Source organism: Ambystoma mexicanum, chromosome 2p (genome assembly GCF_040938575.1).
Source record: "Ambystoma mexicanum isolate Mex_15411 chromosome 2p, UKY_AmexF1_1, whole genome shotgun sequence".
NCBI classification, from domain to species: Eukaryota; Metazoa; Chordata; class Amphibia; order Caudata; family Ambystomatidae; genus Ambystoma; species Ambystoma mexicanum.
The window spans coordinates 952,991,185-953,005,203 of record NC_090923.1 but is presented as its reverse complement, the minus strand read 5'-3'; the positions used below and the strand labels follow the sequence as shown (position 1 = coordinate 953,005,203).

At 47.3% G+C, this 14,019-nt stretch overlaps 1 protein-coding gene across 2 annotated transcripts in view; it reads left to right on the top strand.

Moving 5' to 3' along the window:
- The window catches only part of LOC138566955 (serine/threonine-protein kinase MRCK alpha-like), a 2,642,347-nt gene that overhangs the window by 1,656,986 nt on the left and 971,342 nt on the right, over positions 1-14,019 (top strand). For both annotated transcript variants that reach the window (XM_069644738.1, XM_069644739.1), the window contains exon 26: positions 7,752-7,891. In XM_069644738.1, coding sequence (XP_069500839.1) covers positions 7,752-7,891 — 140 coding nt within the window. The remainder of the gene's footprint in view (positions 1-7,751; positions 7,892-14,019) is intronic.

The following is a 14,019-nucleotide window of genomic DNA, read 5'->3' as shown; positions in this document are numbered from 1 at the left end:
CGCTTTTTGTTGGTAGCAAACTTCACTTCCACCGTATCGTTGGGTACACCGAGCTAGGCATGTGCGCCATTATGTACTTGTTTTCTATGAGCTCTATGCCGAACAGGACCAAGAGTGGGGTTGTTGCTCTCTCAATACCCTCTGTCATGGATCCTGCCCAGGATTTCTTTCCAGTAGGTTTGGGCTTTAGGGCATTCCCACCATTGGTGCCAATAGTTGCTTACCACAGAACAGCCCCCGCCAACAGTATGAGCTTATCCCTGGGTACATTTTAGCTAGTCTGTGGGGGGTGATGTGGTACTGCATGAGCAATCTGCTGTTGTGCATTTTGTATTGAACTGAGATTGTGGCGCCCCAGACCGCGCTGTAGACAGCCCATCCTTCTAGGTTATCTTCCCACCCCAGGTTCTTCTCCCACTGAGTTTGTGTGTATGGTACTGCTAGGTGTCCCCTTGCCAGTAGAGCACTGTATAGCCTCGCTATCAACCCTCTGGTTCCCTGATGGGTGTTTAGCACGCTCTCAAACTGAGTTAGTTGTCGTTGGGTGTTTGTCCGCCGTGGGTCTGTCAGTGCGCTTTTTAACTGTAGGTACAACAGTGAGTGAATTAGCAGGCCGTGCTGGGCTGTTTCTAACTCTGCTTTGGTCAGGAAGACCCTGTCCCTCCACAGTTGCCCCACCCCTGTTCGTATTGCGGTTGGAGGCGTATTGTCGACTGAGATCTCTAATAGGAGTAGCCCAGATGCAGCTTAAGGGTGATGGCCATGTGGTGACACCGCTCATGTCTGATTTGTTTTTCCAAAGGGACCACAGGACTGTTGAATTGGGCGTTTGCACACTCTTTGTTGTAGTAGCTTTTGGGAGATCCACAACCACTTTCCCAGTGTTACTGGTGAAAGGTATCCATTTTTTAGGTGTACCCATTGCTTTTCCCCTGATTCCCTTAGATGATCTAGCAATACTCGTAACTGTGCCGCCCTAAAATACTAATAAAAGTCTGGGACCCCATGCCCCCTTTGTCTTTTGGAAGAATCATTGTTTTGTAGACGATGCAGGGCCTTTTTCCCACCCACAAAAAGGTCAGGAGGGTGTGTTTCACTTTGACGTGATATGAGTCTGGGAGCGCCACCGGGAGAGATGGAAACAGGAAAAGAAGCCGTGGAAGAACATTCATTTTGATCGTCGTGAACCTTCCCGCCCAGGAAAGTTTCAACTTTGAACATTTCTGGATGTCTTTTTTTTTTAATTGCAGTACATATTGGGGCAAAGTTGGCCTGGTATAGTTCTCCCAACCGCCTCGTAATTGTCACTCCTAAATATTGCATGTCATTGTGTTTTTGCATTATGCCCCAGCGTTCTATTGGGTCTTCAGAGAAAGACACGCCCTCTTGTAGTGGCAGGATATCTGTCTTAGTTAAGGTGGTTGTCATGACCCTTGCCCCTGGCCCTCACTGGCAAATCAGCCTTCCAGTTAGGGCCAGGTCAAAGACCTTTAAACCTCATCCAAGACTCTCTTGGAGTCAGTCGGCTCATAACCATCATGAAGACCAACATTAGAATGGGACTGTTTACTTGGGACTATTTACCTTGGGGGGTGTTTCAGCCAACATGGATTCACACACATAGCTCAGTTCCAATGGAACTGAGCTATGCGGTCTAGTCTTGTGGGTGTGGCAGGCCTGGGACTATTTTACCTGGACTACTTTACCTGGGACTATTTAAACCACACCCAAACAGCAGAACATGCTTTGCGTTATTCTGCTGTGGGCAGCGTAACGCTCACCGTGTCCAGTTATTTGATACCAGCTTACCTAAAACCAAGGACCTGCAGAGAGAGAAAGAACACTACGAAACTTACCTGGAACAGTATCCTGTCTTCAATCCACCGCTGACTTCAGTTCCACTCACCTGAAGGTACGAACTCCATCATCCGGCACCGCATGCATCCTGGAATACCATAACCTGGAAAGAGGAGAAAGAAAGACAGCATTAGTAAGCGTTTACTCATGTTTCCTCCCGAATGAAGAAAGCCACACAATTCTTACCTGGGAAGTCCTCTTCTGGTCAGTATCATTGCTAGAACATTACGGCGCTCGGCGAGGAACATCGCAACCTGCAAGGAGAGAAAAGACACAGGTTAGCAATATAAAAGGCGAAACAGCACCGCGAATCGCGCATTTCTCACCGGACAGCATCGCGCACACCGCACTTTCGCCTACTGACCCATGCTCATCTTCAAACTGCATGACAACACCAAAATACCTTTCCATACCTAAAAGGAAAGAAGCAAGACATTATTATCCGAAACTAAGAGGAACATAAGAACTGCATATAAAGACTGTAAAGCAGCAAACCTGCGGAGTCGCAGCAGGCCTGGATTCCCACAGGGGGCTTGCACCAGTGAAGTAACTTGGTCGCTGCTCGCCCCCCACATCTACGCGCCCCTGCCACGAGGAGCAGGACCGAGAATCCACCTCTTACAATATTAAGGTGAGGAGAAGGCCCAAGGGGGAGGAAGGAGTTGAGGCCAAGGGAGGTGGGAAAACAAAGACAATCTGGTATTGAATCCAGCTCTCCTATATTGCAGACCCATCTTTAACCACAGGCCTTAGCAAGGGACCAGGAGAGGGTTCAAGAGTGCAAATCATCCAACCAGGGCTGGGTGGCGTCCCTGTGGATACCAGGTGAGCGTAACAATGATACAAAAGGCCGAGTGGGACCCATTTTCAACGATTGTGGCAAGGAGAGCCGGGATAGAGCGGGTTGGGTGAGTCGGTTACACCCAGACGTCATCTGCAAATATCAGATGAACCAAAACGTCATCCTCAAATGGCGCCAGTTTATACTCTTCCAAATTTGGTGAGTAGACTAATTGCAGTGTTCTACCGGATATTTTGGGCTAGTGGTTCCATAACCAGTGCATAAATTAAGGGTGATGGGGGACAGCCTTGTCTAATTCCTCGACTCAGAGTGAAAGGGGGTGACGCCACGTCATTGACCACCACTTTTGCCCTTATGTTGCGGTATAGGGCTTGAGCGCCCTTGATCAAGCGTGCACCAGGCCCACCTTTTGCAACACTGCTAACATGAAGGGCCATTCGACCCCTTTGAATGATTTTTCGGTGTCTACTGAAACTAGGTGTCTTGAGTACTCAGTGACGCTATTAGATCCAGTGTCTTACGGATGTTGTCTAATCTCTGCGGCCCCCTCACATAATCCTCCTGATCGCTATGTATAAGGCCTGGCAGTACCATGCTTAACCTATTGGCTAAGATGCTGGTGTACATTTTGTCGTCAACATTGATCAGGGAGATCGGTCTGTAGGAGCGACAGTCGAGTTTGTCCCTCCCTCCCTCCCTTCCTTCGGTAGAACGATAATGTGGGCCTCTGTGAAAGACTCGGGGGGCCAAACCAGTCTCCATGATGTCGTTGAAAAGACGAGTCAGGAAGGGTGATATGGCCCCGCTGTAGGTTTTATAGAAGGCTGGTATGAAGCCATCCTGCCCTGGTGCTGATCCTAACTTAAATTTTGAGATTGCAGCACTTACTTCCTCCAGTTCCTTTGGGGCGCTCAGCAGATCCATATCTGGGCTCTGCAGAGTTCTATGTGTAGTTTTCTCCAAGAATCTCAATACGCCTTCAGAGGTGGATTCGCAGTCGAGGTGTATAATAACTCATAAAACTGAGTGAAATGAGCCGTGATTTTGATGGGTTTGTTCAGCATCTTCCCTTTAAGTCTCTTGATTTTGTATACCGCTCTCTCAGCTCTTTGCCCTCTCAATTTGGCTGCTATTCGTGTGTGGGCCTTGCAACCTTTTTCATAAAACTTTTGTTTTATGTACCTAAGCTGTGTCAATGCTTTTACCACTCCATAATTCCTTTAGTTCTTGTCTAAGCGCTCTAATTTTTGCCAATATACCCGCTGGGTTTCCCCTTCCCCTTTGACATGTTGGCCTCTTTGTTTCTGATTAATTTCTGGAGGGACTCCCGCAACAATCTAGCCCGCTTCACAAAGGTTCCCTGTGCTATAAAATAGTCCCCTTATCGTGGCTTTCACTGCTTCCCACACTGTGGTTTGGGGGAGGTCGCTTGTGTCTTTTTGTTCAAAGAAATCCCTAATTTCGACATCGAGCGAGTCTCTGAAGATCTGGTCCTTGTATAGTGTCATTAGAAATCCACCTTCGACCGGTTGCAGTGCCCGGGCACAAGTCTAGGTCTACAGTGCTCATGTCGTGGTCTGACCATCCCACTAGCTCAATTGTCGCCTTCACGATGTTGTGCTCTTGTGCCGCATCCAAGAAGATGTAATCTATACGGGTGAATGTTTGGTGTGGGGGAGAGTAAAAAGTGCATATGCTCTGTGGGTGACAGGATCTCCATGTGTCTATTACAAAATGCTCTTGCAGGAGGGGTTGAAAAAGCTATTTCACTGGCGGTGGTGTGGCTCCTTCCCTATACGAGATCCAATCTAGAGAGGGATCCATCACTGTGTTAAAGTGCCCACCGCAAATTAATGCTCCTGTTTTCCACTTGTTTAAGAAGGCAAAGGGTTCTCTGCTGAAGGTGATCTGCTGGCTTTTGGGTGCGTAGGCCAAGCACAATGTAACTGCTCTTGATCTGATGACCTGTTGACCACCAGATACCTCACATCTGCGCTCCCATGGGTTTGTGTGATCTGTAATCCCAGTGACGCCTGGTAGAACATGCCTACTCCTCCCTTTTTTTTATTGTCTTTTTTTTTTTCTTTTTTTTTTTTTTAGGTCCCGATGCCCAGCTAGCCCCTTCCAATTGCCTTCTCCTTAGGAACCTCAAAAGAAACCGATCCTCAGAGTGGCCAGGAAAGCAGAGCCAATCCCCTATAATGGGGCAGAAATCCAGCTCTATCAAGATCTCTCCCAGATGACCCTTCAAAAATGTTGGGATATGTATATAGTTGTGAAGACGCTACAAACCCGAAACATCTAATATAAAAGGAACTTCACCATCGCGTTTACTATTGAGGGCAGGCAGCCCAGGATAATATTGAGCGAGGAAATGTTGTCCCTGCTACAGATAGAAGAGGAGGAAAACTCCCACCCAGGAGCATGAAAAAGCCCTTGCTCCTCCAAATCGGCCAAACAATGGGAATGGTCGAGGGTGGAGCAAGAGTGCAGGCGAGGCAAAGGTCAACACAAGGGTTTTTCGAACGCTCACCTCAAAGGCCCTACCCCTAAGGACAACACCTAGGGGGTTGACATAATTGAGAAAAGAAACTGACTGAATCATGCCACTACAGCTTCTCCCGCAAGGGAACGGAGTGCGCCTACTGTAAATCCACAGGGAAGTTTTGTTTGGTGTTTTAGGATACCCTGCAGTTAGCCCTGGGGAGGTTGATATTCCACCGCTGAGGGCCCGGGCCAGTGGATACAATAGGTATGGTGGTACACACTTGGTTAAGGGGGTGGGGGGAATAGGAGCGGTGTGGGGAGAGTTGGGGAGGTGGTCGGGTGGGGGGATGTTGGGTAGCGGGTGGGTGGGTTAAATCTACACAGGGTCAGCATGACAGGGTGGGTTCCGATGAGGCTAAGGGACAAGCCCTGAAGACGGGGATCCGATCTCGCATGGCTCAATATTCAAATATATAACACTTAACATTCAGGGGTTGACTACCCCAGTGAAACGCAGTAAGCTTGAACGTTTTTCGGCCCATCATAGACCAGACGTGGTGGCCCTTATATAGGCCCATAAACGGCAGCAAGACAGGCATAGGCTTCGCCTACGGCATTACCCTCAGATCCTCCAGGCGAATGCACTGGGGGAAGGAGGCAGGGGTCCAGGTTAAATCATAAACACAAGGGTAGACAAAGTGGGCAGGTTTCTGTTCATAACTGTAGAAGTGGGGCTGACTTCCTAGGCCAGGAAAGATTTCTGAAAAAGACCTTCACGGAACTAGAAAACTTCACTTCAGGTGAGCGGCTAGTACTAGGAGACTTTAATCTAGCCTGGGATCCATGGCAGGATAGAGGTTCAGCACCCAGTATGGTCACACCCTGACCCAGGCTTTGAAGCTGAATCTCAAACACCTATCGCTGAACGACATTTGGCCTTCTCTGAAAGAGAAAGGATACACCCACTAATCACACGTCCATAGATCGTTCTCACGGATTGACTACATCTGGTGCTCTACTACACTTCTGGGCAACATTAAGACTATCGAGACACACCCGATTGCACTATCAGACCATGCACCAATTTCTGTAGGCCTAGATCTTCCAGAACTGAAGCGAGGGATCTGGTCCTGGAAATTCCCCAGTGAACTACTTAATGATCCATGCATAAGGGACAAAGTGGAGGTGAAAATTGGAGAATTCTTTTGACATAAACTCCACCGGGGAGGTCACAGAACACATAGTTTGGGATGCATTTAAGGAAACCTTGCGGGGAGGAAAGAAAGCGGAAGGGGCACAAGAGAGGGCTCTAAAGTCTGGCCTTGAGGAAGAGCTAAAGCAGATTATGAAAAAAATTGAAACAGAATCAGGGGCGGAGATTAGGCGGGCACATAGGAACACTAAGGGTAAACTGAATATTTTATAAACGAAGAAGGCAGAGAAAAGCCTGCTTTAGTTAAATCAAAAATATTATGTACGGGCCAATAGAGCAGACTGTCTCTTAGCCAGACAGCTAAAACAGAAAGCAGCTTCCCAATTTATTCAGGGAATTATACGACGACCACCCAGATTCTCGCAATTCCAGGCTTTTTATTCTTCCCTCTATCAATCGGACCAACCAGATCTTGACTTGCAAAGGGAATATCTGGAGTCGATCCAACTTCCACGAATTGCGGCCCCAGCCTGCGACTTGTTGGAAGAGATCGCACAGGAGCAGGTCCTCGGGGTTATCCGGAATTTCCCATCAAATAAAGCCCCAGGCCCTGATGGATACCCAGTTACCTTCTATAAAACGTATCATAATACATTAGCCCCCAGGCTCATTAACTTTTTAACTCCTTCAGAGACAGCGGGTGCATATCCTCCACGATGGAAGAAACCAAAATGGTGCTCTTTCCAAAGCCCAACAAAGACCCGACTATCTGTGGGTCGTATCGCCCAATTGCCTTAATAAACTTAGATGCAATAATATATGCGAGAGTCTTGGCCAACAGGCTAAAAGACATCATGCCTTCTCTAGTTCACCCGGACTAATCGGGATTCATCAAACAGCAACAAACCCACAATAACATTAGGTGAGCATGTCATCTGCTCGAGAAAATAGGTAAGAAAAAGCTCCCAGCAGTATTTCTATCACCTGACGTGGAAAAAGCATTTGACAGGGTCGAATAGTCGTTCTTGCTTCGCACCCTGGAAGTCATGGGGTTCGGCCCTGCTTCCTGGATAAAATCCGGGTGAACTGTGGAAACCTCAAAGCTAGATTACTCATGAACGATCAGCTGTCCCTGGCAGTCGCATTAGACCATGGCACTAAACAGGGCGGTCCTCTTTGCCCCTTCTTTACGCTCTCCACCTTGAGCCAGCTAGTACAATGGGTTGTAAATAGTGTTTCCACTCCCTCAGCTACCATGAAACCCTTTCCTAGTGGCCTAAGTTTACATGGAGAAAGTGCTAGTATACACCAATGGACTTCTTTTCAAAACACACCATTATCCTCTTTTTAAACCTTTTCTGCAATCAGTCATGATTTTGGTGATTGCTTTTTACTGTTGCTCCACAAGGACCTATGACAACGTTTAACCACTTTTTATTTTCTTCGTTGCAGGTTCCAAAACCCGCAGGAGTGAAGAAAGGGTGGCAGAAGGCCTTTGCCATTATCAGTGATTTTAAACTTTTCCTGTATGATACTGTGGAGGGGAAAAGCGGTCAGTGCCCTGTGGCTGTAATGCAAGTCATTGACATGAGGTGCGTATGGTTGCATACAACTATTATGCAGCAGTGTTTTTTTTTTTAACATAACTCTTTATTTTTTATTTTTAAACAAAACATTTCCATGTTAATTGAACTCCCACCCCTCTGGTCCGGAATTGGCCCATGGTACTTCCCTCTACCCCAGTAAGTGCGTTCTCCTCAATGTTGGAGAGTTTATGTGATGTGTGCGTGTCCTAGTCCCACACTACCCCCTTCCCACATGGTTTGAGGGGTTTAAGTAGGTCGCACCAGACCCAAGAGGCGCTTTCTCTTTGGGCACCAGGACCCCTGAACCCACACTGTAGGAACGCCAATACCCTCCGATCAGTCTGTTAGGTAGCTTCGATGGTCTTCTTGCAGAGAGTAGGTTAACCATTCGAGCAATGCAAAGTTCGATATTTTCCCGACCCACTCATGTTCCATCGGGGGTTTCTTAGATTTCCACTTTTGTGCTAGTGCCAGTGCCCCTGCCATCGCCGGGATGACATACTTTGCGCTCGGCTTTCGAGGTTAGTTCTTCCAGTGCACGATCCAGGCCTATGAGTGTCAAGCCTGCATTACCTCTACTCTTCACCCCCAATGTTTGTTCTATTGCCTCCCTTATCACCCCCCAGTACTTTTCTATATGGGGACACTCTCACCATATGTGGCTCCATATTCCCTCCAGCAGTGCTTGGATTCCAGAGGGTACATTTTGTGGAGTTTTACTCTCACAAGGACTGTAGTGGGGCCTCTAGTGAGGTTTAACGGAGGTGGGGGGGGGGGGAGAGTGTATCTAAATCCAAAACTGCAGCAGCTGTATGAGTATCGATTGGGGCACATGATGTTTCTATGATGCCGTGTTCTGAAAGTCCCATACTGAGCTGCGCAATTACGTGACCATCTTTAGTAATATTGGGAATAGACGAATTCTGCTTTGGCTGTTTGGGAGGATCTGCGTGAAATTACCGAGTTGAAAAGTCTGACCACAAAAGTCTGTTTTTTTTCTTCTTCTTCATTAACTTTACCCCCACCCCCCACATATACATATGCGAATAAATGGGGGTCGAACTTATGGTGGTAGGACTTTTCTACTTGGGTAATTTCGTCCTAACACGTTTGGGAATGTAGCTCATTTTAGTATGTGAATCATAGGCACGTACCTGGCTCCTGGTACGCTGGCTGAAGGTCTCCTCCATTTCACTTCCACTTCGGCACACAGACCACATCCGGGAGTGCGGTGGCCAATATAGTGTTCCCACACTACCACATGCCCAACAGAAAACTTGCATCCCTTTACTCCTCTGCGGGCTTCACGCCTCAAGGGCAGTCTGATTCATCTTTTATGGGCAGCAGCTGTGATGGGCAGAGTTCGGGTCCTTCAGGTGAACACGCAGTGTGTTCTCGCCCAGCAAACCTGTGCCGTGGGTGAACAAAGTGGTTTACTAAGGCGTTTCTCTGACACGCCTCATGCAATCAAAACGGAGAAAATAGGAAGAAACGTAGCAATGAAAGCAGTTTTAATTGCAGCCCAACAGAACACTCGCTCCCTTTACTCCTCTGCCAGCTTCTTTTTGGTCTCTGACTAGTCAAAGAATTCCTCAAAGGACTGTGTTGCGCCTTCTCTCTTCTCCAAGCTCCGACTCCAGCCTGTGAACTCAATGTCATCCTCTCCAAGCTGATGTGTCCACCCTTCGAGTCTCTGCACAGAGCGTCTCGCATTCATAATTGCCATTATTTCTGCCAGACGGTTTGGTGAACTAAAAGCTCTCCCCTGTAAGCCTCCCTACTTGACTTTTCATCAGTCTAAGGTGGTCCTTCGCACAAACCCATACTTCATTCCACCTTAATGAAACATTAATCCTGCCGGTGTTCTTTGCCTCTCACTTGTCTCATGCAGAACGCTCCTTGCATTCGCTGGATGTAGCCCCAGCTCTCAAATTCTACATGGCTCGCACAAAGGAATTCTGCAAATCATCACAATTGTTTGTTGTTTTTGACCTTTCCGGCAAAGGCTGCCACCACCCTTTCAAAGGCTTCCATTGTAAGATGGTATCTGTGTGTAATTCACACTGTCATTTTATGGCAAACAGGCCCTTTCAGGACAGACCAAGAGCACACTCGACAAGGGCTGTGGCCTCTACTCTGGCGTTCCTGTCCGGAGGGGTCCCCTGCATCTGCAGGCGACCATGTGGAGGTCTATCCATACTGTCACAAAGTTCTACTGCGCCGATGGGGATTGCAAGGAGGAGTTTGGGGTCAGCCAGGCAGTGCTTTGCGACCGCTTTGTGTGAGGTGATTGTTCTGGAGGTGAGTTGGTTACTTCTGTTGAGCTATGCGTTCACCCGTTTTTGGTTGTATATATGTACTTCTTTGCAATCGTATTTAAACAGTATGTGAATCTATGAAAGATCCAATGCTGGAGAAGGAATGTGTTACTTACCTGTAACGCCTGTTCTCCAGCATTGGTATACTTCATAGATTAACATGCAACCCTCCTTCCAACCCCTCTTATAGCTCTTTTGGCTCATGCTGCCACATCACGTATGCTTCTGAATCTGAAAATGGCCTCCAGGGTTGGAGGTAGGGAGGGACCTGTCTAATTGGCTGTGGGCAATATGACCCGAAATTAATAATAGAGCACTAAAGCGATGAGCAGTTTAAAAATGTGAGGTAAACTGTTTTAACATTACTGAGGATTCCCAGTCTGATGACCAGGAATATTTGAACAGCATGCAAATCTATAAAGGATAACAATGCTGGAGAACAGGAGGTATAGTTAAGTAACATATTCCTTGGTTGCCTTTTCATTGTGCTTTGGGCAAACTGGTGCCAGCTGTTATTTTTCTATCGTATTTTGATAATGTTACTCATGCATTTTTGCATTTACTGCAAATCACTACCAAGAGTGGCTAGCACCGTAAGACAGCCATGCCACAATGCGTTTGCTTGTCATTTGGCCATATTGTTTTTTGGACTTCAGTTCAGGAAATGCCTTTCACAGAGAAAGCAGCTGCTTTCCTGTGCAAAGGGAGGTTTTTGTGTAAGCCTGGATTTGGGGGCTGGGACTGTCTGTTCCCAGTACACATTTGTTTGCCTGAATGTCTGTTGCTGGGCAGATGGTGTGGACAGTGGCGATCAATGATTGAATAGCCATTGCCTGTTTGAATGGTGCAAATCCTTGCCATGTGTGTGCTTCGGCATGCTCCCAGCCCAAAACTTAAATAAAAGGAGGGCTGCTGCAGCCATTTGACAGAAAAACTTTGGAGCCTGGTCCTCTATGAAGACGAGCAGCCAGCTGACGTTCCCTGCAGCTCACAAGCATTGATTCCAGTACTGTCGCAGTGAAGCCCGGCTCCTCTGCCTGATCTCAAGAAGACCCTCTTCGGTGCTTGGTCCCCTGGACTGGTGCGAACAACCAGTCTCAATGCCTGCTCCTGCTTCGGAAGTGTCCCTGGACCACCCAGTGGACTTACCAGCTCTCTCCTGGGCTACCTTGCTGAAGCCATCGCCTTTCTGAGTTTGAAACTTGAGGATCTTCAACCTTACAAGACGCCTTCTCCTGCGTTTTCAGTGTTTCTTGCATTGGCAGCAGCTATGCTGGCCTACTCCTTTCTTCATTAATTGAAGCCAGCCTGTTGCCGGCTGACTGTGGGGGCTCCCATTGCAATCCATCTAATTGTCTTTCCCCAGAGCTATACTGGACTGCCCTGCAAGAGTCTGTGGATTTTCCCTGTTAGTTTTGGCTGTAATAAACTGCAGTTTGAACTTGCTGTCTGGCTGGTTCTACATAGTCGTGTTCCCTAAGTCATCAGAAGTCTTCATCTTTCTTCGTTTGGGTGTTCTGGAAGCAGACTGGAGCGATTCCTAAGTACTGCGACCAACTGAAACTAAATCTTGCACCTGACAGCGACATTTGCAACTGAGCTTTCCTCAACGGGACCATGCACAGAAGATTGACTCCAACGGATTGTGGAACATCAACATCAGCATTGGTCTTTACAGAAATCTGAGTTAAGGGGTAAGGTTACATACCCCTTTCTTCCCGTCCTTCCTAGGGCATATGGGCATTAAGTCCTGCCCCTAAATCACTCTTGCCTGACTTTGGTCAGTGGAGGTTTATGGGTTAAGGATCCTTTCCTAGTACTATCCTAAGGAATGGGATCGAGTGAGTTTACTTACCTGAAGTTTAGCTATTTGACTCTTTTAAACATAACCACTGGCATCGCCAATCTCTTAATCAACCCACCTGTGAAATATATACTGTGGAACTGATGACCTTTGGGCATAAGGCCCCCTATATCGAACCTACTGCTGTTCAAGGTTATTCCAGAGTGACCTTTCTATTTATTATGTATCAGAGCATAACCTTGCCTGTGTTACACTGGTTATAAAATCAAATGCTTTCCTAGATGATCTGAGGGTGAATGTAAATTTCAAATGGAGTGTGTCCTCCCACGGATACCTCATGTGAAATATTTACTCTCCTGCTTTGCCGCTATCAAACCTTTTCTGAGCAGGGGGCATTGTGCATACTGGCGTCAATGGCCGTCGAGTTGTCTTGGTGACCAGACGTGATGTCAGTGTGGGTACAAATGGTGTGCTTGGCACCCCGTGACCTCAGTTCTTTTTTTTCCACATGACCAGCATGCCACTCGGGAACTTTGCTTCAGAAAACTCCTTTGGCGCAGTTATTTTCTTCCAAAATTCTATCGAATTTTAGTAGTTCATCACCATGTTTACTCGAAACTCAGAGGTTTCAGTAAGTGCAAAGATGTGGTGCAAAAATGTTGCTCACCGATCCCCACAGGGTTGAAAAACCTTGAGAGAAAGGGAGATCCTCCAAATTGGCCCCAGTTTGTTCATCTTCAAAGTCCCCAAGTACGACACCATCAAAAATTGGACCAGATTATAAGAGCGCAGCGGCTGATAAATCGCTGAAGAAAGAGAAACCGTTGAAAAAACACTGAGATCACACCCAAGACACTTCCTCCTCTTCTTCCTGCTCCTCTTCCTCCTCTTCCTCTTCCTCCTCTTGCTCCTCATCCTCTTGCTCCTCGTCCTCTTACACTTGCACCTCTTCCACTTGCACCTCCTCCACTTGCACCTCTTCCACTTGCACCTCTTCCACTTGCACCTCTTCTTCGTCCCCCTTCCTCTTGCATCTCCTCCTCTTCCTCCTGCACCACCACATCCGAGAGGTGGGACGAGTTTCATCATCAAAATGATGCAGGCCTTAGAGAAAGTGGCCCTCCCGTTCTCTCTTCCTCCTGCAAGAAGGCCTTCTAACTCACTGCATCCAACAAGGCCAGCAGGAATTAGCCTCACCAAGCACTGTGTGCACCTAACAGCTCGAGACAGGTGAAATCCTCGATCCGACTGACGGTGCCATTGAATGGCTGGTATGTTTTCTTACCTTCTATCGGCTTCATTGGCACCTTCAATGTCACAAAAACACCCTTCAAATAGATGCATTCCAAAATCTATTAGGTATTTTATGTCCCCTTTTCAAGGCATTTTTGATGAGGATGACGACTCAGTTCCCTTCGAGTTCGAACCCATGGGCCTTTCATTCATTATTTGGCCCTAGCCCTGCATGACGTAAATGGCTTGGACACCTCTTCTGAGGTACAATTCCCACAAGAAGATCCTAGAGCCCACACATCATTGAAGAATGATGGCTAAACAGAGACTTTTTATGGGTGGGGCAAAAGGGGCACTTGCCCAGGGCCCCCACCTTGGAGGGGGCCCCAGAAAGCTGCCTGATCTAAAGAACTAAGATTCCTTTGTTCACCAGACTTAAATAGCACACATTAGGATATTTTATGGTATAGTGCTGAGGCTCTAAACCTATTGCCTGTCTGTTTTGGCAAGTACATTCTGCCTTGATCAATTCATCATGTAATGCTTTCTGTGTTTACTGTGGTAGATATAGTTTGTGTTTTCCTTCCGGCACAACTCCTGTAGCACTCTTTCCTTCCTGTGGGAATTATGTTGATCTTGTGCAATAGCCAAATTGGAAATGCATATTGGTAAATTGAGTGCCACAATGGCCCAGAAGTTAGCTCAGTGTGTTAAGCACTCATTGCAGAGATAAGTGTTCCTATGCAAGATTAGAATAGCACATTACTGTAAGGCTGGCT